At 44.4% G+C, this 27767-nt stretch overlaps 3 protein-coding genes across 4 annotated transcripts; 1 reads left to right on the forward strand and 2 right to left on the reverse strand.

The window, feature by feature from the left end:
- Positions 1-520: 520 nt before the first annotated feature.
- On the reverse strand, positions 521-10740 carry LOC115417624 (5-hydroxytryptamine receptor 3A-like). Its single transcript, XM_030131636.1, is given in 8 exon segments — positions 521-744; positions 2171-2461; positions 2538-2748; positions 4515-4675; positions 8906-9075; positions 9256-9365; positions 10350-10394; positions 10492-10740. Coding segments are annotated over 8 exon segments (1461 nt in total).
- A 7156-nt stretch (positions 10741-17896) lies between these two features.
- On the forward strand, positions 17897-20450 carry LOC115418547 (keratin, type I cytoskeletal 13-like). 2 transcript variants are annotated; one of them, XM_030133054.1, is made up of 8 exons: positions 17897-18435; positions 18557-18627; positions 18753-18909; positions 19160-19252; positions 19348-19473; positions 19817-19888; positions 20140-20279; positions 20379-20450. In XM_030133054.1, the coding sequence occupies exons 1-7, from the start codon at positions 18091-18093 to the stop codon at positions 20272-20274; spliced, it is 999 nt and encodes a 332-aa protein (XP_029988914.1). In that variant the 5' UTR covers positions 17897-18090; the 3' UTR covers positions 20275-20279; positions 20379-20450. The 2 variants fall into 2 exon arrangements, with proteins under 2 accessions (XP_029988914.1, XP_029988913.1); XM_030133053.1 differs by having other exon boundaries at positions 20140-20412.
- A 2942-nt stretch (positions 20451-23392) lies between these two features.
- On the reverse strand, positions 23393-25954 carry LOC115417625 (keratin, type I cytoskeletal 13-like). The gene is made up of 8 exons (XM_030131637.1): positions 25411-25954; positions 25219-25289; positions 24937-25093; positions 24594-24737; positions 24373-24498; positions 23958-24029; positions 23564-23703; positions 23393-23464 (listed from the first exon to the last, which is right to left on the reverse strand). Exons 1-7 carry the CDS (start codon positions 25753-25755, stop codon positions 23569-23571), a joined length of 1050 nt encoding a protein of 349 aa, XP_029987497.1. The 5' UTR covers positions 25756-25954; the 3' UTR covers positions 23393-23464; positions 23564-23568.
- Between the last annotated feature and the right edge of the window lie 1813 nt (positions 25955-27767).

Consider the following 27767-nt stretch of genomic DNA (forward strand, 5'->3'; position numbering starts at 1 on the left):
ATATATATATATATATATATATATATATATATATATATATATATATATATATATATATATATATAAAATACAATAAACCAAAGGTATTAAGTATGAACTCAATTAAATGATCCAATGGTTCTAGGACACGTTCATGTGGAGGATTTTTACTAATGTTTAATAAAACATGTTGAATTATTTCAGTCAGATGTGGATGTTCTGGAGGATCTGGAGAACTCATGAATCTGATATACTGGTATATAGGATTAGATGAATGAAGAACATTTATTAGAACATTCCCATGGAGTTCTCACATATGTTTATTCGTTTGGTTAAAATAACGTTCTCCAGTTCCATCCATGAACATGCTGATTTTACACCAATGATCTAAACACATGACATCATCATCCAAACACTACTGAGAACTTTAACATCTGAGCTGGAACATCACACACACATAGAATAGCTGATGGTCCTGTGAGAACCAACTACATGTACATGAACCTTTATTAACTGTAGTTTATAGACGATGGAACCAACGTCAGCCCTGACTGATCCAGATGCACCACATGGAGATGATGATGAGAGCGTAACAGGAGATGAGCAGAAGGTAGACGCGGAACAGCAGGAAGTCTAGAACATAGCCCACATGACACCACTGGTTCTGCAGGTCGCCCTCCCTCTGCACAGACGCCAGGTGGAGCCGAAGGTCCTGGACGTACTGACAGATCTGCTGAAGTTCCACTGGAGCAGCTGAGGGCGTTACTATGGAAACAGCAGAAGGCACAGGAAGGAACAGGAAAGAACAGCAGAAGGAACATGAAGGAACAGCAGAAGGAACAGCAGAAGGAACATGAAGGACCAGCAGAAGGAACAGGAAGGAACAGCACAAGGAAGAGCAGAAGGAACATGTTGAATATGTTTGAAGTTGGTATTTTACAGACACATTTCCAGAGGCTCCAAGGTTCATATTCTGGTGTTTACTGTACAGTTACCTCCATTACTGGTATTTACAGTAGAGTTACCTCCATTACTGGTATTTACAGTAGAGTTACCTCCGTTACTGGTATTTACAGTAGAGTTACCTCCATTACTTGTATTTACAGTAGTTACCTCCATTACTGGTATTTACAGTAGAGTTACCTCCATTACTTGTATTTACAGTAGTTACCTCCATTACTGGTATTTACAGTAGAGTTACCTCCGTTACTGGTATTTACAGTAGAGTTACCTCCGTTACTGGTATTTACAGTAGAGTTACCTCCATTACTGGTATTTACAGTAGAGTTACCTCCATTACTTGTATTTACAGTAGTTACCTCCGTTACTGGTATTTACAGTAGAGTTACCTCCGTTACTGGTATTTACAGTAGAGTTACCTCCATTACTTGTATTTACAGTAGTTACCTCCATTACTGGTATTTACAGTAGAGTTACCTCCATTACTTGTATTTACAGTAGTTACCTCCATTACTGGTATTTACAGTAGAGTTACCTCCGTTACTGGTATTTACAGTAGTTACCTCCATTACTGGTATTTACAGTAGTTACCTCCATTACTTGTATTTACAGTAGTTACCTCCATTACTGGTATTTACAGTAGAGTTACCTCCGTTACTGGTATTTACAGTAGAGTTACCTCCATTACTGGTATTTACAGTAGAGTTACCTCCATTACTGGTATTTACAGTAGTTACCTCCATTACTTGTATTTACAGTAGTTACCTCCATTACTGGTATTTACAGTAGAGTTACCTCCGTTACTGGTATTTACAGTAGAGTTACCTCCGTTACTGGTATTTACAGTAGAGTTACCTCCATTACTGGTATTTACAGTAGAGTTACCTCCGTTACTGGTATTTACAGTAGAGTTACCTCCATTACTTGTATTTACAGTAGTTACCTCCATTACTGGTATTTACAGTAGAGTTACCTCCATTACTTGTATTTACAGTAGTTACCTCCATTACTGGTATTTACAGTAGAGTTACCTCCGTTACTGGTATTTACAGTAGTTACCTCCATTACTGGTATTTACAGTAGTTACCTCCATTACTTGTATTTACAGTAGTTACCTCCATTACTGGTATTTACAGTAGAGTTACCTCCATTACTGGTATTTACAGTAGTTACCTCCGTTACTTGTATTTACAGTAGAGTTACCTCCGTTACTGGTATTTACAGTAGTTACCTCCGTTACTGGTCGGGGGCTGTGGAGCAGTCGGGTTGGCTGGTGTGATGGTGCATTGGTCAGTGGTGCCTTGCTCATTGGCAGGTCGATCCTTTGGGTGGACAGAACAGGGTGAGTCTTCTTCGGGCCAGCGGTAACAGATGAGGCGTGCGATATGTTTCAGGACCACCACTCGGACCCACTGTGGGACCTCCTGGTACTTCAGGGAGTTGTGGTGTAGAACGTTGGTGATGATGACCGTCTCCAACAAACTGATGACCATGAGGGCCAGACACACTGAGAAGTAGATACCTACAAGGACATGGCCGATGTTAGTCAGTGTTCATTATAGGTATTGTACAGAGTTCATTGTGCGTTTCCCTTTGACCTATGATTGGCGTTCCGTTGGCGGTGCTGGGCAGGAGGTCGTTCATGATGAGCAGGAAGACGGTGTAGCCCAAGATCAGGGTCATTTTAAAGGAGGCGCGGTCTACACTGTGGGGCGGCAGGTAGAAAGATAAGATGTCGATGAGCATCAGGAAGGAGCTGGGGATGAGCAGGTTGACCACGTAGAGCACTGGACGACGCTTTATGACCACCTGAGGGACGACGGAAGGACACACAGACTGAATATGTATGTGGAGACGTGGGAGAAGGAAGAGGTCCTCAAGTCACATGACTGATGTTTGATGACCTGTCTTTTTATACACTCAGTCGTAGGTGTCTATTGCCACGTTTCCACTACGTGGAACCAGCTCGACTTGGCTCGGCTCGACTCAGTATTCCTGGAGACTATTTCCATTACAAGATACTACTGACTTTACAGTACCTGGACGTCATAGCGATGTGGCGCGTTACTTCCATGTCGTCTGTTCAGAGAGTTGCTGATAAACTCACTCGTTGCATGTTGTCTCATCTCAATTTTTAAGTCGGCCACCAAAGACTGAACCTCCTCGACCGACCACGGTGTGGTTTTGGGCTGTTATCATGTGGATTAATGTACCGCTATATTTACTGCCCACTTCTGCATCTGTTTTTTGTAAAATGGTGAGTCACAGAGAAAACTCTCTGACCAATCAGTGGTCTGCAGTGTTTACACGTCACGTTTTAGTATCTGGTCCCCAGTCCTGGAACCTCAGCGGAGGTGATACCAAAAAAGTAGTGCCGGGCACCAGATTCCAGGTCCTTTTCGTAATGGAAACACAAAAAGGCCGAGCTGAATCGAGTCGAGCCGATACCACGCAGTGGAAACAGGGCATATGTAGTGCAGGGGTGTCCAACCCTGGTCCTCCTGATCTACTGTCATGTATGTTTTAGATGTTTCCTCTTCCAGTCCACCTGATGGTCGTTCTCAGTCTTCTGCATTAAGGTCATAATAGTTTTGGATTTTTCATTATAGTTTAGTTTCATTTAGTTTTGACCTTTTTTTCTCTAATTCAGTTAGTTTTAATTAGTTTTTAAAGCAGGTTTGGCAGTTTTTATCAATTTCTGATTTTTTCTAAATGCTTAGTTTTAGTTTAGTTTAGTTTTTTTTTTATATATATATATATATATATATATATATATCTTTTCTCTTCTTCTCTGTTGTCATATTCAAATATATCCCAGACAGGACTCTGCTGCTTTCTCCCAACTTTAGTCTCCATGTTTCCAGGTAGAGTGGGGACCAGAAGACGACTGGAAACCACAAGTGACGAGAAGTGACGGACCATGAAGTGTCGTATGGTGCCGCTAGCTAAAATGGCTCAAGTGAAATAAAATCGATTTCATATCAATCTGACTTTGATAAAAACGAAAATGAAGGGAATTTGATCCATAATTTTTATATCAATCAATCAATCAATCAATCAATCAAACTTTATTTCTATAGCACTTTTCATACATGGTACATGTAGTACAAAGTGCTTCACAACAAAACCCCCCACTGTCCCGCAGTTGCAAATAAAAATACAAGCAGCAAAGTAAAGTTTATAGTAAGGGTTTAATTAAAAGCTAGACTAAAAAGATAAGTTTTGAGTTTACTTTTAAAAATATGAACACTCGCAGCAGACCTCAGGTCGGCTGTTCCATAGTTTGGGGCCATATATATGTTTTAGTTAGTTTTATAAGCACACAATACAGTTTCAGTTAGTTATCATTATAGCTTTGATTTATTTCAGTTAACGGAAATGTTTTTACAATTCTAGTTTTCGTCATTTCGTTAGTTTTCGTTAACGATAATAACCTTGCCGCAGAGCTGGATGACAGGCTGATCAGCTGAATCAGGTGTGTTGGAAGAGGGAAACATCTAAAACATGCAGGACAGTAGATCTGGAGGACCAGGGTTGGACCAGGGTTGGACAGCCCTGACGTAGGTAGATCTTACCCAGAAGGTGATGATGTCCCACTCGTCGATCCCAAACTGGAGGATGGACGACTCTCCCAGTATATCCACCAACTCCCACTCTCCACTGGCCTCCAGGTAGCGCTTGGAGTTCCCTGACATTTCTTTGAAGGTCAAGGCCGGGCTGACCCTCACATCTCTGACTATGGACCACACAAATGTTCAGGTAGACGTGACACAAACTAAACCATGTACATCCATTCATTTTCTGAACTGTTTCATGCTTCAGAGGGTTTATTATTTATTGGTGGTACATGACATCAGTTTAGTCTGTTCATACTCAGGTCATAAGGCAGTAATTCATGTCAACACCAAACTGTAGTTTAAAACTAGAACAGAACAGTTAATACTCCAGTGATTGTCATGTCTCGTCAGGTGTGTTAGTCATGTTAATGTTTAGTGTTTCATGTCTCATCTTTAATCACTTTATGTTATGAGTTGTTCACATTTGGTCCTGTCTTGCACTTCTGTTTTATTTTGTACACATCTCTTCCCTCTCGTTTCAGACCCTGACTTCCTCCCTTTGTGTGTTTTCCCACCAGTGTGATTGTTAGCCCCACCCCTGATTGGTGTCACCTGTGTTCCCCTACCTCATGTATAAATAGCCCCCGTCTCCCTTTGTCTTGTGCCAGTTCGTCATATTCTGTCAGCGTGTTCATGCCAAGCGTCCAAACCAGGTTTTTTCATGTTTGCTAGTTTTGCTTCAGTTTTTCTGTAAGAGTTTTGTTTATCATAGAGATTCTTTTGAGTAGTACAGGGTGACCCAAAAAAAACAGGAATTTTTGAAGTGCGTATTGGCAGACATGAGCAAGTGGCAGCACTGCGACACAGTGACCCTGAGCAAGTAAACACACCCCCATTTTAGTAACCATTGGCGGCTGTGCAAGAATTGTTCGGTAACCGTGTGATCTCAAGATTCGGTAACGTTCCCTGGCCCCCTAGATCGCCAGATTTGTCCGTTTGAGATTTTTTCTTGTGGGGCTATCTCAAGAGTAAAGTGTACACGACTCGGCCAAGAACTCTGGATGAGTTAAAACAGAGAATTCCGGATGAAATTCACAGTATCCCAGCTGAGATGTTGCAGCGGTCAATGAGGAATCTCAACAGCAGATTTCAAGAACGCATTTGTACAGGAGGACGCCATCTACAGGAAGGAATTTTTAAAAAATGAAAATTCCATCATTGTTTCTTAAATGGCATGGTTTAAGGTTTCAATTACTATGAATAAAATATTTTTCTTCCATCACTCTTGGTTTTATTGGATTGTTAAAAAGTTCCCGTTTTTTTGTGTCACCCTGTATTATACGTCCTCCTTGGGAGCGCTTTTTGGTCAGTCACTTTTTCAATATTAAATTACTTTCGTTAAAGGTGCTGGAGACTTTCATGACCAATTTTTCATCAGATCTGTCAAACCTCAGTCATATCCTCAGTATCATGAATCTGTCAGTCTTTCTGTCATTACTCACCTGAATCTCTTGCATTACAGTGAACAATTTTGAAGTGCCATCCACCATGAACAAACTGTGTGTTTACAAACCAACCTGGAACGTCACTCGGGCATCTTCGGAATTTTGTCACAGCGTGCATTGTGGGAAGTGAAGGCTCACGCAGCCACCTGACAGCAGCAGCTGGAACAGACACGATCAGAAACGGCAGGAACTCCCTTCCTTCTATGTATATTCCTCCAGCTGTTTCCACATTTCTGCATGTTTGTTTCATCATTATACCATATGGTCACGCTGCCGCTGTCAGGTGGCTGCGCGAACCTCCGTTTCCCACAATGCACGTCGTGACAAAATACCGAAGATGCTCGAGTGACGTCCTGGGTCAGTTTGTAAACACACGGTTTGTTTCTGGTGGATGGCACTAAAAAACTGTTCACTGTAATGCAAGCGATTCAGGTGAGTAATGACAGACAGACTGACAGATTCATGATACTGAGGATATGACTGAAGTTTGACAGATCTGATGAAAAACTGGTCATGAAAGTCTCCAGCACCTTCAAAAGCTTCAGTTTTCAGTGAATCGTGCATTTGAGTCCACTATTTTGTGTATCAAGGACTTTACAGTGATCAGCTCTCATACGTCTGACAAACATAGAATCCACCCAGGGTTCAGTCATTAAAGCTGTCCGACATCAGCCCAGACCTGTGTCAGAACAGGTTTTCAAAGGAACCCACTTTTCATCTGCTGTTACTGGGGTGGGTTAGATACTGCTGTCAGTCTGTCTTCTAGATCTACAGTGTTGTTCTGTTTCCATTCACTGTAGAGCACCAACTGTTAGTGAAATTCAACCTGTTCTTCCTTCTCTTCTCCTTTTTTCATGTTGTTCTGTTAAATACTGACATACCACTCAGACATGACAGTTTACTGTTTAACTATGGATTACTGAAGTGAACACAAGTGTAAGTTCTTCTTGGTGGTTCTTCTGGGTTCTACTGGACTGGTTTGGCTCCTTTGAAAATGTTTCGTCTCTGATTCCAGACATTGCTCCAGTTCTAATAACTGGTGGGAAACTGAACTTACAGACCCACATGGGGAGGGGTCTGTGTGGGTGTTACTCCCAACTTAAGTGTTAGGGTGGTAAGGGGGTGTGTCCCTGGGGGTAGGGTGGTAAGGGGGTGTGTCCCTGGGGGTAGGGTCATTAGTGGGTATTGTGTGTGAGTTTCAGGGTTGTTGTCCAGGGGGGTGGGTCACTGTCCAAATCCTTCATGCTGTGTTCCCAAAGTCAGAACTAAACATGGAGAATCAGCGTTCAGTTTCTATGCTCCGTATATCTGGAACAAACTACCAGAAAATATCAGGTCTGCTGAGAGTCTGAGTTCTTTTAAGTCAAGGTTAAAGACTCACCTGTTCACTGCTGCCTTTGACTAAAGGGCTTTTGACTTTATAAATTTTATATTCTCTTTCGAAACTCTGCACTGCAATTCTTACTCTAATGTGTGTGTTTTTATTTTATTTTATTTCACTTTATTTTATTTATTTATGTTTTTATTTTGTGTCTTGTTTTCTTACTTGCTGTTTTTAATAATGTTTTAAATGTGTTTCTTTTTTCCTGTTGTATTTCAATGTCCTGTGTGAAGCACCTTGAATTGCCTTGATGCTGAAATGTGCTATACAAATAAACTTGCCTTCGTGGGGGTTTGTTTGGTTTCAGGTGAGTCCAGGTGTGGAAGGTTGTTGGTTGAAAACTGTTAGTGAACATTCTTTAAATGGTGGTCTAGGTTTTGGATCAGTACAGTCTCAGACCACCACCTCTGTTCAGGGAAGGAGTTTACACTGTCACTCAAATGTCTTCTTTGACTCCTCCCTCAAACCATTTGTCTTCTCTGGACAATATTCAGACAGTGCTGTCCTCGAAGGAGTGTCCTTGTTCTTCCCAGTGAAGATGGACTGCAGAGTCTGGTCCTGAGGTGGAGGTTCTCTTGTGTTGATGCATTCATGGTGGGGTTCTTTGGTTTCTCCTATATATGTATATGTATATTTCAAACCCACCAACACTCTGAGACTGGCTCTGGTCCACCCCAAGGACAAACTACAGAGGGACAAGCAAAGCATCATGGTCTATGCAGTTCAGTGCAGTGAGGAATTTACGGACTTCTACAGAGGACAAACCAAAGAACCCCACCATGAACGCATCAACACAGACCACCTCAGGACCAGACTCTGCAGGAGAACCTCCACCTCAGGACCAGACTGCAGGAGAACCTCCACCTCAGGACCAGACTCTGCAGGAGAACCTCCACCTCAGGACCAGACTCTGCAGGAGAACCTCCACCTCAGGACCAGACTCTGCAGTCCATCTTCACTGGGAAGAACAAGGACACTCCTTCGAGGAAAGCACTGTCTGAATATTGTCCAGAGAAGACAAATGGTTCGAGGGAGGAGTCAAAGAAGACATTTGAGTGACAGTGTGAACTCCTTCCCTGAACAGAGGTGGTGGTCTGAGACTGTACTGATCCAAAACCTAGACCACCATTTAAAGAACGTTCACTAACAGTTTTCAACCAACAACCTTCCACACCTGGACTCACCTGAAACCAAACAAACCCCCACGAAGGATTTGGACAGTGACCCACCCCTCTGGACAACAACCCTGAAACTCACACACAATGTCCACTAATGACCCTACCCCCAGGGACACCCCCCCTTACCACCCTAACACTTAAGTTGGGAGTAACACCCACACAGACCCCTCCCCCTGTGGGTCTATAAGTTCAGTTTCCACCAGTTCTTAGAACTGAAGAAGTGTCTGGGATGAGAGACAAAACATTTTCAAAAGAGCTAAACCAGTCCAGCAGAACCACCAAGAAGAACCATGACGTGGACACATGAGAACCTCCACAGGCTGGTGTGCGTGTGCATATCCTTACTGGTGTGCATGTAGGAGCCAAATGTAAATGTGCAGTTCTGGACATCGAAGGGGAAACTGAAGATCTCCAGGTTGCAGGCAGAGACCAGGCGGAGCATCCTGTCCCAGCGGATGTGACCCGTGTGGTTGACGTAAACATAAGGACACGCCTGGGAAACATCATCATCCACACTGGGAACGAAGGTGGTGACAAGAAGGAAACAATGCACAAAACACAGTGAAAGATGGAACGACAGAGGAAACCTTCGTGTCTTTGAACCTGAATGTGCAGTTCGGCCCATGATGTATTTTTTGTCCATGAACCGTCATGTCTGCATAAAAATTAAAGGAGGAATTCATGCAGAAACTCACAATTCATAAACAATGATGTCTGGAGACCAGAGTTTCTTCACTGGAAGGGAAATTCTGGTGACGCCATCACACATCTGAGGCTCCCAAACAAGAAACTCATGATGCCAGTACTGTGACGGATGAGTCAGAATAATATGAAAGAAAAATGAATGGAAAACAACTGAGATTAACCCTTAAAGACCCAAACGTCCACCTTTAACCCTTTAAAATGAAAGGGTTCTATCTGCACTCTGACTTTTTACTTCGTTTTAATTATTATTTATGTTTTATTGATTATGTTTTAATTATAATTGTGTGTTTTTAATCTGTCTCTTTTCCATTTTTGTAAAGCACTATGAATTGTCCTGTGTATGAATTGTGCCATACAAATAAATCTGCCTTACCTTGCCTTAACCCATAAAGACCCAAACGTCTGTTACGACACAACACACGGCGTGGACCCAAATGCACAAGACTCTCCAGGATCAGTGGTCAAAGGGATTTATTTTTACAAAAATTCAGAAGGTAAAAAACAGATGAACCAAAGGAGAAGCACAACGTGCCCTATACAAAACTAAAACCCTGATTTACAAAAACACATGGATCAAGATTTCAAGATACTTAACATCTGATCTTCACAGGGACACAGAAACGACGCACTGACAAGAGACAAAGGGAGCGAGGAGAATATATAAGGGAAGCAGGGATCACAAACAGGTGTGGACGATTACAGGAGGAACACCAGGTGCAGGCAATGATGGGATTAGGGAAGACAGAGACAAGACTGACAGTCTTGACAAAACAGGAAGGAGACCACCATCACCAAAATAAAACAGCAAGAGACAAAAACCCAAAACTAAATCAACATGAACATCGACGCATGACAACATCCACCTTTAACCCATAAAGACCCAAACGTCCACCTTTAATAAATATAGGAAGTTACCTGATTTTCACTTAAGAATACAAAACCCTGAGCATAATATTAGAATAAATGGTGATAAATTGCTTAACAAAAGTTAAAAATACAAAAAAAAAATCATTTGGGAACTGCCACAAAAACACCCCGGGTCTTGATGGGTTCATAACGTCTGTTCAAATCCAAGTCTACTCACCAGCCGGAGCCAAAGGAAGGTGGTCAGTATCTGGGTTTTCTCATTCTAAACAGAGGAAACATGAAATGAAGCACATGGGAACCTGGTTGTGATCTGTGGACCCCCCCCCAACCCCTGACCCCTGACCCCTGTGTGTTCTCACCACCCCGAGGACAGCGTAGAGGGTGAAGGAGATGTTGGTGATGGTGGGGTTACTGAGGTTCACCGCCGGCCTGAAGGCCTGGAGGTCAAACACCGCCTGTATGGACTCGTAGGTTGGACCGCTGTGTCCTTCTTCACACAACAATTTACCAGAAGAAACACACACTGAAAAAAAAACAAGCAAAGACCAAGTTTTCTGTCACAGTTCTTTTAATGCACATTCTAATCCTAGGACACAGGTGTCAAACATGCGGCCCGGGGGCCAAATCCGGCCCGCCAAAGGATCCAGTCTGGCCTGTAGGATGGATTTGTGAAATACAAAAATTACACTGAAGACATTAACAATCGAGGATGTCAAAATCATTTTAATTCAGATTCCACATACAGACCAATTAGATCTCAAGTGGGTCAGACCAGTAAAATACTATCATATTAAACCTATAAATAATGAAAACAGCAAATTTTCTCTTTGTTTTAGTGTAAAAAGTAAAATTACATGAAAATGTTTATTATAAAACTGTTATTTTACAAAAAATGTGAAAAACCTGAAATGTCTCAAGATAAGTAAATGCAATTTTACCAATATTCTGCCTGTTATTAAATGTTTCGTGTATTTGTAATTGTAATGTAAGTTGTAATGCACATGTGTAAATGATAAACTGGTAATCTGAGGCATAAAATTGTTAAAATTTCAGTTGTTTATGTTATTCAAATTTTTATAGATGTTAACATTATCATAATGTAATTTTACTTTTTTCACTGTTATTATTTAACTGGTCCGGCCCACTTCAGATCGTATTGGGCTGAATGTGGCCCCTGAACTAAAATGAGTTTGACACCCCTGGCATAGATGAACAAACAGAGCTTACAGAATGTCAAACAATGTCGTTATCATTAATCCACAACGGGCAAATAGTAAGAAAGAGAACTGATGACATAAGAGCCCCAGGTGCCTGATCAGATCCAGCGGAATATGAAACCAAACACAGGACAGAAGCTCAGTTTTCCTTTACTCTCAGCATCGCTCCTTATTCCTCCTAAAAACCCAAATGTACGTTTACAGTTTCATTTGTCCAAGTCAAGAAAACACAGTCATCAGAGGTGTCATTACCTGACATCAGCAGTACGCAGATGTTCCAGATACTCATGCTGGACGTTCGTAGAAGACTAATGACTGGGATTGTGTTGAGCTCCGAACGTACGATACAGATCACTCTTAAATACGTAGGAATGACTCGTGAACTCCTTGGAGGTGGACTCGAACCCTCAACCACAGCTGTTACTGGTAGAAGTCAGACCCTTCAGTAAGAACCTGCGGAGCGTGGACACATGAATACAGACCATAATAACCCACAGGAGGATAGGAGCTGTTGTTCAACACCTCTGATTACTGCTCAGCCACAGTATTTTTTAACACCTCCACCAGTGGGAGTTCGTGTCTGGGCCTTTGTGTTTGTTACTGTAGCTTCTCGTGTCGCTGCTTTGTGTGAAACTGCATCGGCAAAAACATTCAAGGCATAAATAACAAAGGTTCACCATATCGTCCCTTGAGAATCAGCTGGTTCTGTGTCCACTTTTCCTCATTTTGAGGAAACGGAGTTTGAAAATTTCCCCTTTCTGATCTCTGATATTTGCAGAGTTCTCAATCATCTTTTGTGTGAAACAGTGTTGACTGTGGAAGGAACCCTAAACATATTGTTCACATGTTCTAAATCTCCATAGGCTTACAGATATAAGAAGTCAAAAATGGACATAGAACTTTCTGATTCCAAGGTCTGGAAGTTGGCCCTGGTCAACATGTTCTATGTCCAACAGAGGACCTGGTGCCTTTACAGGTGACACTTATGATCGAAATCAGGAAGTTCTATGTCCACCAGAGTTGTTTTTTAAAAAAGTTATGAACAAACTAAGAACGTTTTAGTCAGTGATTACATGGATTTTATACTGATGTCACAAAATGCAACAGTAAAAACCATGTGTTAGTGTTTCCAATCCACATGTATTTAAGGTGGACAGCTAAAATGAGCCCATCTGTCCTTTTTCATTAAAGGTAGAATGGTGAATAAACGTGTTGGGACACCTGAAGGACCTGAGGAAACTGTGTTCACTCAGTTTTCATGGCAAACAACCATTTTCCAGCCAGACTTCAATCCTCAAAGGAGGAGAATTAGTTGTGGAATAAAGGCAGATGATGTGGAACACCACGAACCACCTTTAAGACTGAGGAGTGATGAGGAGTGAAAATTCTTCATACACTCATAGATAAAAGTCGATGAATAAGACACATTCTCATTTGAACCTGACACCGGACAACATTGCCCACTTGACCAGAATCTATAACATAAAAAATAAAAATTAGGAAAAAAGTGTACAAAAAGCAAAAATTGCATCAAAATTAAACATACATTCACAGATAAAACAATTATATCAAATCAATGATAAGTCTGTAAATGAGACAAATTTTCATTTGAACCTGAGGTCGCAACAATATTGGACACTTGACCAAAATCTAGTGTGAAAGAATGAAAGGATGAAAAAGAAAACTGATCCAGAAATGACACTTTTTGCATCAAAATGCCTCATACACTCAGATATAAACTATCAAACACACAAGTTTATCTGTGAGCCTCCCTCTCAGACCTGACTCTGGGACAGCCTTGCCCGTCTAAAATTGCCAAATTTGAACACTGAACTACTTTGAACAAACATTAAACAGAACTATTTCCATGCTAGCCCTGTTCAGACCAGTCATTTCAAACTTTTACCAGGATCCAGATGCCTTACAGAGGCATCAACGGCAGAAAGTAAACATGTCTCAGTCCATTTGAGACCCCCTCCATGTATTTTAGGAGCATACATCTTTTTTGACCGAATGTCACATGATTCAGGTCTGGCCCCTGATTGGGTCCTCTTGGACATAGAACTACCTGATTTGAAACCAGCTCCACTCAGGACATAGAACTAAATGTTTCCAGGTGTGAGTGTGTGTAGATGTTTAGCTCGGAGCTGAGAACTTTGGGACACAAACTTAAATGGTTTTAGAATGTCCTGATATGCTGAACTCCATTTCTGCAAAAAGTGGTCATAGAACCAGCTGATTCTCAAGGGACGATATGTGGATCTGATCGAGGCTATCAAGACCTCCGACACTTAGACCCTCAGACCCAGGAACTATCAGGAGAGGACACATCTGGGCTTTTCTTCATTCAATAACTGCCTTCGTTGGAAACATTATGATGCAACAGTTTTTTCAGATGCATTTCTTAACATTCTTATGGAATGTCCTTTGTGGACAGTTTTTATGAGGGGGGGGTTCTTGGACACAAAACCCACAGCTGGGTCTAAGGAGGTTAAACACAAAAATCTACAGTCCGCTGGTCTTCCATTCAATTCAAATCTGGTCCCAAATAAGGAATCATTTTGGATGGAAGGAGGTTTCCCTCCAGCTCCACTGAGAAATAATCAAACACTGACATCAATCTCAAACACGTCATTGAATCAACAGGACGTCAAAGGAATACAGTCAATCAGTCCAGTTTTATTTCTATAGCGCCAAATCATAACCAAAGTTTTCTGATGACACTTGTTATATATGGAGCTGGAATAAACCAGACTGTCACCTTGATAAAAGACTCATCCACTGATAATGTTTTACACACATGTCAACAATTACAGTTCTGGTTTAGATGGAACAGACTTCTTCAGATCCAGATCGGAGCCTGTTTCCTCTTTCAACTTGAACTCAACAGTGGAGACACAGTTTTAAACCAACACTCTGGAGTGTTTCATCCTCCAGACTCTATTTCCAGGTCATTTTGGTGGAACATCTGCTGCAGTTGGTTCAGTTCCACTGTGGTCATGTCTGCAGAGCGTCTGGATGTCCTGCACTGGCACTAGGACACTTCTGGTCTGGGGTTGGAACCCCGACACTAACACAACTACACAAGTGGACTGGTTTAGGACACAACTACACAACTGGACTGGTTTAGGACACAACTACACAACTGGACTGGTTTAGGACACAACTACACAACTGGACTGGTTTAGGACACAACTACACAACTGGACTGGTTTAGGACACAACTACACAACTGGACTGCTTTAGGACACAACTACACAACTGGACTGGTTTAGGACAGAGGTCCCATCCCCCCACCACCTTCAGAAGACAAGGACAGACAACGGAGTTAGGAGTGAAGGACAGAAACAGATAGACTAAAGGTCACATGACTGAAGGAGCAAGAAAAGCACAGAGAGGAAGGGTGATGTCCACAGAGACAAAGACAGGACAAGGTTGTGTTAAGGTGGTCCTACTGTTATGGTGGTGCTTCTGTTAAGGTGGTGCTGTTGTGAAGGTGGTTCTGTTTTTAAGGTTGTCCTTCTGTTAAGGTGGCATTGCATTTATGGTGGTGCTCTGTTAAGGTGGTGTTGTTTCTAAGGTTGCCCTACTGTTAAGGTGGTGCTGGTGTGAAGGTGGCGCTGTTTTTAAGGTGGTCCTACTGTTAAGGTGGTGCTGTTGTGAAGGTGGTTCTGTTTTTAAGGTGGTGCTTCTGTTAAGGTGGTCCTACTGTTATGGTGGTCCTACTGTTAAGGTGGTGCTGTTGTGAAGGTGGTTCTGTTGTTAAGGTTGTCCTTCTATTAAGGTGGCACTGCATTTATGGTGGTGCTTCTGTTAAGGTGTTGTTGTTTTTTTATGGTTGCCCTACTGTTAAGGTGGTGCTTCTGTTAAGGCGGTCCTACTGTTATGGTGGTCCTACTGTTATGGTGGTGCTGTTGTGAAGGTGGCACTGTTTTTAAGGTGGCGCTGCTGTTAAGGTGGTGATGTTGTGAAGGTGGTTCTGTTTTTAAGGTTCTCCTTCTATTAAGGTGGCACTGCATTTATGGTGGTGCTTCTGTTAAGGTGGTGTTGTTTTTAAGGTTGCCCAACTGTTAAGGTGGTGCTGGTGTGGAGGTGGCGCTGTTTTTAAGGTGGCCTTACTGTTAAGGTGGTGCTGTTGTGAAGGTGGTTCTGTTTTTAAGGTGGTGCTTCTGTTAAGGTGGCCCTACTGTTAAGGTGGTGCCTCTGTTAAGGTGGTCCTACTGTTATGGTGGTGCTGTTGTGAAGGTGGTTCTGTTTTTAAGGTGGTACTGCTGTTAAGGTGGTGCTGTTGTGAAGGTGGTTCTGTTTTTAAGGTGGCACTGCTGTTAAGGTGGTGCTGTTGTGAAGGTGGTTCTGTTTTTAAGGTGGCGCTCCTGTTGTGGTTGTACTGTTGTTAAGGCTGTGCTTCTGTTAAGGTGGCGCTGTTTTTAAGGTGGTGCTGTTGTGAAGGTGGCACTGCCACACCTGCCTGCTGTTGGTGTCCAGGTAGACCTCCATCCTCCTCCTGTCTCCTCCTCCTGTCTCCTCCTCCTGTCTCCTCCTGTCTCCTCCTCCTGTCTCCTCCCCCTGTCTCCTCCTGTCTCCTCCCCCTGTCTCCTCCCCCTGTCTCCTCCTGTCTCCTCCTCCTGTCTCCTCCTCCTGTCTCCTCCTGTCTCCTCCTGTCTCCTCCTGTCTCCTCCTCCTGTCTCCTCCTCCTGTCTCCTCCTGTCTCCTCCTGTCTCCTCCTCCTGTCTCCTCCTGTCTCCTCCTCCTGTCTCCTCCCCCTGTCTCCTCCCCCTGTCTCCTCCTCCTGTCTCCTCCTCCTGTCTCCTCCTGTCTCCTCCTCCTGTCTCCTCCTGTCTCCTCCTGTCTTCTGGTTGCTTCTGTACAGAACCGTTTCCAGACCTAAAGGTGGTGTTGCTCTCCTTCAGCAGCTGCTGGACCTCCAGGTTCATCTGGTTGGGGTCGACACGTTTATGTTTAATTAGAAAAATATTTATCATAAGGATCAACTACAGATCTGATTGGATGGTGTTGCCATGGTAACAAACTTCAATGTTATGCCATATAATAATAAACAGGGTCATCCCACTGACCTTTGAACACAACATCCCAGAAATAGCTGAAAAAACAGGAAAAAAAGGATAAAAACAGAGTAAAACATGGAAAAACTGATGGAAACTGGACGATATGAAACAGATTTACACAAGAATGAACGTTAGTGAAGCTTCTGTTTCTGGTGTTTTTTCTCTTCACGTGATATTGATGTGACGTAATGTTCAGTTCAGTTCTGTGGAAACTGAACCCAACATTAACAAACACAGGTGTGTTCTGTCAACGCCTCCGCTGGAGGTTCCAGGTAAATGTTCCATTCCTTCATCTGCTCATAAACATCACCCTGACAATGGGTTCATTCACATCAAGAACCCTGGAACCAGTTTGAACCAGTTCAAACCAGTTCAAACCAGTGGGTCCCATCTACAGTTCAGTAATGTTTCCTTTGGTGTCATCATTGAACCAGGGCCCAGTTTCAGAAACAGGTGGAACAAACGGAGTCCAAACCCTGGACTTCATCCAGTCCTTCCATCAGTGTAAAAATCTGTCCAATACCCACAATCCCTCTGTGGGCCAAGGGGGGACAGCTGCGTAAAGGTCATGACCCTGTCTTCCTGAGGCTCAGTTTCATCTCTGGACTTTGTGCAGCTGAAGCCGTGTTTCAGATGGATGGAACTGGTGTTTCATCCTGAAATGTTCCATCAGATGGTTCTGGTGTTTCATCGGGTTCAGACTATGATGAAGATGAAATGTGAGGATGAGGGCGGGACATTCTTCAGCATCAACACCAAAAAGTCAATAAAGCTTCAGTTCGGTGGAAACATCCTTGTTTCAGTTACCGACACCTCCCAGGGTGTGTTTGATTTCACAACCTGCCGTTAAAGGGAACCAAACCCTCTGGTTCCAGGTAAGGGCTGGATCCTCCACCCACTGATCCAAGCCACAGGACCCCCATCAGCTGGAACTACAGACCCCCATCAGCTGGAACTACAGACCCTGTTTCAGTGTCCAACACATTCCCACTTGAATCACATGCTTCTGAAATAAAGGGCTGATGGTTTCAGTTGAATGTATCATTCATCGTCATAGTAACCAGTTTATCTGTTGGATTTGAATGAACTGATCATAGACTTTGGTCAAACGTGGTCTTTTTTTTTGGGACACCTTCACTCATAAAACTCACCCGTGATGGGATGGTGTCACCACGGTAACAGAGCACAGTTCTATATTGATGTGGAGTTCAGTTCCATGGAAATGTCCTTCAATGAGTTACTGAACATGAACAGATCCCAGGGTGTGTTTGAAGGTCCACTGGACATGAGTCAAACCTTCAGGTTCCAGGTAACTATGTTTACCAGGTGACTCCACACCCAGTCGTTCCTCTGAATGTACTCATCTGTCCACGTGCATGTGTTGATCAGTTGTGTGTCCTGGCTCTGACTAAAGGTTTGGACGGTTTAGATGTTGAACATCAGTAAATCCACTTTATTTCACAGTTGGACGTTGGGTCTCAATGTCCGTCTACGTCTCCAACATGTCCTTCATTTGAGAACCTTCTACAATCCCATGTTCATGACTCAACTCTAACAGCAACAGTAAAACCTGTAAAGACACGCCCCTGACTCCTCCTACCTGTCCCTGCCCACCCCTCAAAGACATTTAAGAGGACGCAGCAGACGTGAGCAGCTCAGTGTCTGTGTCGTCATCATGGGCAGTTCTCATTCATCAGATTCCCACGACATCAACCCTGATGGAAGCACCGTCAGTGGGAACGTTAGCATCGGCAGCGGAGGCAACATTTCTGCCCACAGCGCTGCTCCAGTCCTCTGTTGCAGTAGATCCACCAGCGTCCGTCCTCCCACCGACGTGGACAAGTTCTCGGCGCAGACCCTGAACACCTGTCTGGTGGACTACCTGTCTACCATGCGCTCCCTGGAGGACGCCAACGCCAAGCTGGAGCTGAAGGTCAGGCAGTGGGTGGAGAGCAGCGGAGGCTCCGCCTCCAGAGACTACACCGCCTGCTTCCAAACCATCTCCATCATCAGGTCCAAGGTGAGTCCAGTCCACGGACACAACAGAGCCACATCCACAGACACACACACACATACACACATCTGGACGTATGTCCATCAGTAGGATGTGGTTGTCTGATGTGTGTGTGTGTCGTCTGCAGATCCAGACCGCCATCCAGTTGTACGGATCCATGGGCGACGCCCAGACGGCTGATGAACACCTCAAGAACAAGTGAGTCCAAACACAGGTTATTGGAGTTGAAGACCACTCCACTTTGAGATGTTTGTGCTCATGAGTTCAGATTTGTTGAGCTGCTGCACTTTGGTTCATCCTCACTTGTGGTCGTCGTGTTGCAGGAGTGAGAAGGAGCCGGCGGCGCTGCAGTCGCTGGAGGCCGACGCCGCCGAACTGAAGAAGATCCTGAACCAGCTTGCGCAGACCAGATCCGACGTGAAGACACAGATCCGGGGTCTGGAGGAGGAGCTGAAGATCCTCAAGAAGAACAACCAGGAGGTGAGTGGACACTGTCCCACAAATCCTGGACCCACAGGACAAACTGACCAAAGCCATGAGATGGAGATCAGGAAACATCCTGCAGGTTTAATGACAACAGAAAGTCACAACTTCCACAGATGAGCTTCACCCACGTGCACCAGTTGGACCCAGTCCTAGTGTCTCCTGGACTTTCCGGCTTTAAAACCCTGTGTCCCAGAGCCATGGGTTCACATTCCATAGTGTGACTTGTCTTCCATCTATCCCACAGGTGGACCTCACCAAGGCCATGGCCAAGAACACACAACTCCACGACACCATCTACTCCAAGAACCAGAAGGACCTGGAGGCCTTCCAGGCCAAGGTACCCACACGGCCTCCCTTCCTGTGGCGGCAGACGTTATTAGATGTCAACGGGCCCCGATGGATTCAACCCGTGTGTTTGTTGGTTTTGTGCAGACCCAGGATCTGAAGAACAAGGTGGTGGTCGGCATCCGGACCCTGCAGAAGTCCAGGTCTGAAGTCACCCAGGTCCAGTCTAGTCTGCAGTCTCTGGAGACCCAACTGCAGTCCACGTTGGACACGGTGAGCATCGCAATCCACAGGAAATGACAGGAATCAGGTCAGTAGGTGTGTGTCCACGTCCAGTAGAAGAAGTGAGGCAGCTTCAACCAACAGTCCGACAATAAAGGACACATTTAGTGGAAACAGGCTGAAGGTCCAAAGGAGCTCCAACCATTAGGAAGTGGAGTTCAAGCTGCAGCAGCCATGATGGGCCCTCACACCTCTGAGCGTCACACCTACATGGTGGACTTCCTGTTGGGTGGAGGCTTGAGCCGGTCTGCAGGACTGACCTGCTCTGTGGACCTGATGACCACAGTAAGGGTCACATGACTGAGGCTTGATGATTGGTGTGTTTCCTCTACAGGAAGTGTTGGAGGGAACTCTGGCTGAAACCCTGAGCCAGTACGGCGGGCAGCTCAGCAGATCCCTGACCCAGGTAACACATGGAACCTTCATGGACAATATCAGACACAGGAGCTACTGAGTCTGTGCAGTAGAGTCCAGGAGGCGGGGCATGGGCGCCTCCTTCCAGCTGTCACTCATTGTTAGGTGTCCATCTGTCCAAACAGTCTGTGATACTGGGACACAGTGAGTGTCCACGCCTCCTTTGGTTCAATTCTTCTTCTTCTTCTTCTTCTTCTTCTTCTTCTTCTTCTTCTTCTTCTTCTTCTTCTTCTTGTCCACCAGGTGACCACTCTGGAGGGGCAGCTGGTCCAGCTCAGGTCAGACCTGGATCTTCAGGACTACGAGTACAAGAAGCTGCTGGACACCAACATCCATCTGGAGTCGGAGGTTGCCGAGTACAAAAGGCTTCAGGGCTGAAACAGGTGACCACGCCCACACTGGAAACACTGCACTGATCAGTGATTGGTTGAATGAAGAGCGGCTGGGCGGGTCCGCTGTAATGTCTTCTGATTGGTCCACAGTGTCTGCAGCTCCACCAAGACCCAGGAGGAGGGGGTCTACGGGTAGGTGGTCTCCTCCACGCCCACCACCGGCACCGACGGCCAATCAGCGACGGCGTCTGAGTCACATGACCTGTGACACAACCAAGAACCTGAGAATCAATAAATGGGTCCATAAATCCAGCGTGTGTCTGAGTTTGTTCTTCAGATAAATTCATCCAAATGGATCCTGTTCAAACACAAACACTGACATCAGACAGTGGAAGGAATGGGTTCTGTGGACAGTTCCACTACGTCCTGGACTTAAAGCAGATCCTTTATTACCTCCACTAAGGAGGTTATGTTTTTGCCGGCGTTGGTTTGTCCGTCCGTCCGTCTGTCTGTGTGCATGATAACTTAAAAAGTTATGGACGGATTTGGATTAAAATTTCAGGAAATGTAGATACTGGCACAAGGAACAAATGATTAAATTTTGGTGGTGATGGGGGGGGGGCACCGATCTGCCTTGGCGGAGGTCTGTGCTCTACGAGTGCTCTTCTAGTTTCCTGTCTTTGATTTTTGTCCAATGTGGTAATAATAATGGAACCACATCCAGAGAACAGAAGTACCCACAGGAACACTGCAGACCACAGTTACTGGGACCAAACTTATCAGTTCTCATTAGGGCTGTGTATTCACAAGAATCTGGAGATACAATACAAATCACAATACTAGGATCATGATATGATATATCACAATATATCATGATGCTGTTAAAAAGGCAATTTTTTGTTTGTTTCTTTTTTTTAAAATGATTATTTTCTTGAAGAATTGAATTACACCAGAAATCTGCACAAATACTAAACACATTTTTATTTGATCCCAAGAGGATCTAATGTTCTATCACAAAATGTTCCTGTGTTCAAACTGAAATTCTGTTTTACAGACATTCCAGGTTCAGATCCTGTTCAAATGTTCATATTCTATTAGTTCAAAACTAACATCAGAACAGTATTTTAGTTCAATCCCAACTCTGGAACTAACATTATTTAATAAAAGAGTGTTAAATAATAATAAATAAAATATACACAAAAAAGAAACACAAAAATTAACCTCCACAATATCTGCATTTGAATAAATACCTAAAAATATAGATACAATACTTTTTGATATCGATACAGTGTTGTGAAATGAAATATCACGATAACATTGCAGAACCGATATTTTCTTACACCCCTAGTTCTCATTTTGATGGTGGTATTGTTGAAATGTGCTGAAAAAAATCAAACAGTCCTAAAGATGACACCTTCTGGACAGAAGAGGAACGACACTGTGACAACAGTAGAAAAGAACCCAGAACAGTTCATATAAGGGCTCTCAAACTCATTTTCTTTCAGGTCTGTCTGTCATCTATCTGTGTGTCTGTCATCTGTCTGTAAAGAAAATTCAGCCCAATTTGAACTATTTTCTGCCTGTTCCTCAGTGTTTAGTGTCTTTGCAGATCTGATCCAGAATGCATATTTAGAAATGTTAAGTTGAGGCAGAATATTGATAAAATTGCGCTTATTTTTCTTCATTAATTTCAGTTTTTTCAGGTTACTCACATCTTTTTTGTTTGGATATTTTATAAAAGTAAGTATTTTCATAATTTAATGGGGGTTTTTTTCTTTACACTAAAACAAAGACAAAAATTTGTAGTTGTCATTATCTATAGGTTATTCTGTTATTATTTTTCTGGTCTGGCCCACTGGAGATCAAATTGGGCTGAATGTGGAACCTGAAAGAAAATGAGTTTGAGAGCCCGGATCAGACTGTTCTGGGTTCTTTTCTACTGTTGTCATAGTGCAGTTCCTCTTCTGTCCAGAAGGTGTCATCTTTAGGACTGTTTGAAATTTTTCAGCACATTTCAACAATACCACCATCATAATGAGAACCAGGGGTGTAAGAAAATATCGGTTCTCCAATATATCGTGATATTTCATTTCACAACACTGTATCGATATCAAAAAGTATTGTATCTATATTTTTAGGTATTTATTCAAATGCAGATATTGTGGAGGTTAATTTTTGTGTTTCTTTTTTGTGTATATTTTATTTATTATTATTTAACACTCTTTATTAAATAATGTTAGTTCCAGAGTTGGGATTGAACTAAAATACTGTTCTGATGTTAGTTTTGAACTAATAGAATATGAACATTTGAACAGGATCTGAACCTGGAATGTCTGTAAAACAGAATTTCAGTTTGAACACAGGAACATTTTGTGATAGAACATTAGATCCTCTTGGGATCAAATAAAAATGTGTTTAGTATTTGTGCAGATTTCTGGTGTAATTCAATTCTTCAAGAAAATAATCATTTAAAAAAAAGAAACAAACAAAAAATTGCCTTTTTAACAGCATCATGATATATTGTGATATATCATATCATGATCCTAGTATTGTGATTTGTATTGTATCTCCAGATTCTTGTGAATACACAGCCCTAATGAGAACTGATAAGTTTGGTCCCAGTAACTGTGGTCTGCAGTGTTCCTGTGGGTACTTCTGTTCTCTGGATGTGGTTCCATTATTATTACCACATTGGACAAAAATCAAAGACAGGAAACTAGAAGAGCACTCGTAGAGCACAGACCTCCGCCAAGGCAGATCGGTGCCCCCCCCCCATCACCACCAAAATTTAATCATTTGTTCCTTGTGCCAGTATCTACATTTCCTGAAATTTTAATCCAAATCCGTCCATAACTTTTTAAGTTATCATGCACACAGACAGACGGACGGACGGACAAACCAACGCCGGCAAAAACATAACCTCCTTAGTGGAGGTAATAAAGGATCTGCTTTAAGTCCAGGACGTAGTGGAACTGTCCACAGAACCCATTCCTTCCACTGTCTGATGTCAGTGTTTGTGTTTGAACAGGATCCATTTGGATGAATTTATCTGAAGAACAAACTCAGACACACGCTGGATTTATGGACCCATTTATTGATTCTCAGGTTCTTGGTTGTGTCACAGGTCATGTGACTCAGACGCCATCGCTGATTGGGCGTCGGTGCCGGTGGTGGGCGTGGAGGAGACCACCTACCCGTAGACCCCCTCCTCCTGGGTCTTGGTGGAGCTGCAGACACTGTGGACCAATCACAAGACATTACAGCGGACCCGCCCAGCCGCTCTTCATTCAACCAATCACTGATCAGTGCAGTGTTTCCAGTGTGGGCATGGTCACCTGTTTCAGCCCTGAAGCCTTTTGTACTCGGCAACCTCCGACTCCAGATGGATGTTGGTGTCCAGCAGCTTCTTGTATTCGTAGTCCTGAAGATCCAGGTCTGACCTGAGCTGGACCAGCTGCCCCTCCAGAGTGGTCACCTGGTGGACAAGAAGAAGAAGAAGAAGAAGAAGAAGAAGAAGAAGAAGAAGAAGAAGAAGAAGAAGAAGAAGAATTGAACCAAAGGAGGCGTGGACACTCACTGTGTCCCAGTATCACAGACTGTTTGGACAGACGGACACCTCACAATGAGTGACAGCTGGAAGGAGGCGCCCATGCCCCGCCTCCTGGACTCTACTGCACAGACTCAGTAGCTCCTGTGTCTGATATTGTCCATGAAGGTTCCATGTGTTACCTGGGTCAGGGATCTGCTGAGCTGCCCGCCGTACTGGCTCAGGGTTTCAGCCAGAGTTCCCTCCAACACTTCCTGTAGAGGAAACACACCAATCATCAAGCCTCAGTCATGTGACCCTTACTGTGGTCATCAGGTCCACAGAGCAGGTCAGTCCTGCAGACCGGCCCAAGCCTCCACCCAACAGGAAGTCCACCATGTAGGTGTGACGCTCAGAGGTGTGAGGGCCCATCATGGCTGCTGCAGCTTGAACTCCACTTCCTAATGGTTGGAGCTCCTTTGGACCTTCAGCCTGTTTCCACTAAATGTGTCCTTTATTGTCGGACTGTTGGTTGAAGCTGCCTCACTTCTTCTACTGGACGTGGACACACACCTACTGACCTGATTCCTGTCATTTCCTGTGGATTGCGATGCTCACCGTGTCCAACGTGGACTGCAGTTGGGTCTCCAGAGACTGCAGACTAGACTGGACCTGGGTGACTTCAGACCTGGACTTCTGCAGGGTCCGGATGCCGACCACCACCTTGTTCTTCAGATCCTGGGTCTGCACAAAACCAACAAACACACGGGTTGAATCCATCGGGGCCCGTTGACATCTAATAACGTCTGCCGCCACAGGAAGGGAGGCCGTGTGGGTACCTTGGCCTGGAAGGCCTCCAGGTCCTTCTGGTTCTTGGAGTAGATGGTGTCGTGGAGTTGTGTGTTCTTGGCCATGGCCTTGGTGAGGTCCACCTGTGGGATAGATGGAAGACAAGTCACACTATGGAATGTGAACCCATGGCTCTGGGACACAGGGTTTTAGAGCCGGAAAGTCCAGGAGACACTAGGACTGGGTCCAACTGGTGCACGTGGGTGAAGCTCATCTGTGGAAGTTGTGACTTTCTGTTGTCATTAAACCTGCAGGATGTTTCCTGATCTCCATCTCATGGCTTTGGTCAGTTTGTCCTGTGGGTCCAGGATTTGTGGGACAGTGTCCACTCACCTTCTGGTTGTTCTTCTTGAGGATCTTCAGCTCCTCCTCCAGACCCCGGATCTGTGTCTTCACGTCGGATCTGGTCTGCGCAAGCTGGTTCAGGATCTTCTTCAGTTCGGCGGCGTCGGCCTCCAGCGACTGCAGCGCCGCCGGCTCCTTCTCACTCCTGCAACACGACGACCACAAGTGAGGATGAACCAAAGTGCAGCAGCTCAACAAATCTGAACTCATGAGCACAAACATCTCAAAGTGGAGTGGTCTTCAACTCCAATAACCTGTGTTTGGACTCACTTGTTCTTGAGGTGTTCATCAGCCGTCTGGGCGTCGCCCATGGATCCGTACAACTGGATGGCGGTCTGGATCTGCAGACGACACACACACACATCAGACAACCACGTCCTACTGATGGACATACGTCCAGATGTGTGTATGTGTGTGTGTGTCTGTGGATGTGGCTCTGTTGTGTCCGTGGACTGGACTCACCTTGGACCTGATGATGGAGATGGTTTGGAAGCAGGCGGTGTAGTCTCTGGAGGCGGAGCCTCCGCTGCTCTCCACCCACTGCCTGACCTTCAGCTCCAGCTTGGCGTTGGCGTCCTCCAGGGAGCGCATGGTAGACAGGTAGTCCACCAGACAGGTGTTCAGGGTCTGCGCCGAGAACTTGTCCACGTCGGTGGGAGGACGGACGCTGGTGGATCTACTGCAACAGAGGACTGGAGCAGCGCTGTGGGCAGAAATGTTGCCTCCGCTGCCGATGCTAACGTTCCCACTGACGGTGCTTCCATCAGGGTTGATGTCGTGGGAATCTGATGAATGAGAACTGCCCATGATGACGACACAGACACTGAGCTGCTCACGTCTGCTGCGTCCTCTTAAATGTCTTTGAGGGGTGGGCAGGGACAGGTAGGAGGAGTCAGGGGCGTGTCTTTACAGGTTTTACTGTTGCTGTTAGAGTTGAGTCATGAACATGGGATTGTAGAAGGTTCTCAAATGAAGGACATGTTGGAGACGTAGACGGACATTGAGACCCAACGTCCAACTGTGAAATAAAGTGGATTTACTGATGTTCAACATCTAAACCGTCCAAACCTTTAGTCAGAGCCAGGACACACAACTGATCAACACATGCACGTGGACAGATGAGTACATTCAGAGGAACGACTGGGTGTGGAGTCACCTGGTAAACATAGTTACCTGGAACCTGAAGGTTTGACTCATGTCCAGTGGACCTTCAAACACACCCTGGGATCTGTTCATGTTCAGTAACTCATTGAAGGACATTTCCATGGAACTGAACTCCACATCAATATAGAACTGTGCTCTGTTACCGTGGTGACACCATCCCATCACGGGTGAGTTTTATGAGTGAAGGTGTCCCAAAAAAAAAGACCACGTTTGACCAAAGTCTATGATCAGTTCATTCAAATCCAACAGATAAACTGGTTACTATGACGATGAATGATACATTCAACTGAAACCATCAGCCCTTTATTTCAGAAGCATGTGATTCAAGTGGGAATGTGTTGGACACTGAAACAGGGTCTGTAGTTCCAGCTGATGGGGGTCTGTAGTTCCAGCTGATGGGGGTCCTGTGGCTTGGATCAGTGGGTGGAGGATCCAGCCCTTACCTGGAACCAGAGGGTTTGGTTCCCTTTAACGGCAGGTTGTGAAATCAAACACACCCTGGGAGGTGTCGGTAACTGAAACAAGGATGTTTCCACCGAACTGAAGCTTTATTGACTTTTTGGTGTTGATGCTGAAGAATGTCCCGCCCTCATCCTCACATTTCATCTTCATCATAGTCTGAACCCGATGAAACACCAGAACCATCTGATGGAACATTTCAGGATGAAACACCAGTTCCATCCATCTGAAACACGGCTTCAGCTGCACAAAGTCCAGAGATGAAACTGAGCCTCAGGAAGACAGGGTCATGACCTTTACGCAGCTGTCCCCCCTTGGCCCACAGAGGGATTGTGGGTATTGGACAGATTTTTACACTGATGGAAGGACTGGATGAAGTCCAGGGTTTGGACTCCGTTTGTTCCACCTGTTTCTGAAACTGGGCCCTGGTTCAATGATGACACCAAAGGAAACATTACTGAACTGTAGATGGGACCCACTGGTTTGAACTGGTTTGAACTGGTTCAAACTGGTTCCAGGGTTCTTGATGTGAATGAACCCATTGTCAGGGTGATGTTTATGAGCAGATGAAGGAATGGAACATTTACCTGGAACCTCCAGCGGAGGCGTTGACAGAACACACCTGTGTTTGTTAATGTTGGGTTCAGTTTCCACAGAACTGAACTGAACATTACGTCACATCAATATCACGTGAAGAGAAAAAACACCAGAAACAGAAGCTTCACTAACGTTCATTCTTGTGTAAATCTGTTTCATATCGTCCAGTTTCCATCAGTTTTTCCATGTTTTACTCTGTTTTTATCCTTTTTTTCCTGTTTTTTCAGCTATTTCTGGGATGTCGTGTTCAAAGGTCAGTGGGATGACCCTGTTTATTATTATATGGCATAACATTGAAGTTTGTTACCATGGCAACACCATCCAATCAGATCTGTAGTTGATCCTTATGATAAATATTTTTCTAATTAAACATAAACGTGTCGACCCCAACCAGATGAACCTGGAGGTCCAGCAGCTGCTGAAGGAGAGCAACACCACCTTTAGGTCTGGAAACGGTTCTGTACAGAAGCAACCAGAAGACAGGAGGAGACAGGAGGAGACAGGAGGAGGAGACAGGAGGAGACAGGAGGAGGAGACAGGAGGAGGAGACAGGGGGAGGAGACAGGGGGAGGAGACAGGAGGAGGAGACAGGAGGAGAC

Source organism: Sphaeramia orbicularis, chromosome 4 (assembly GCF_902148855.1).
Source record: "Sphaeramia orbicularis chromosome 4, fSphaOr1.1, whole genome shotgun sequence".
Lineage (NCBI taxonomy): Eukaryota > Metazoa > Chordata > Actinopteri > Kurtiformes > Apogonidae > Sphaeramia > Sphaeramia orbicularis.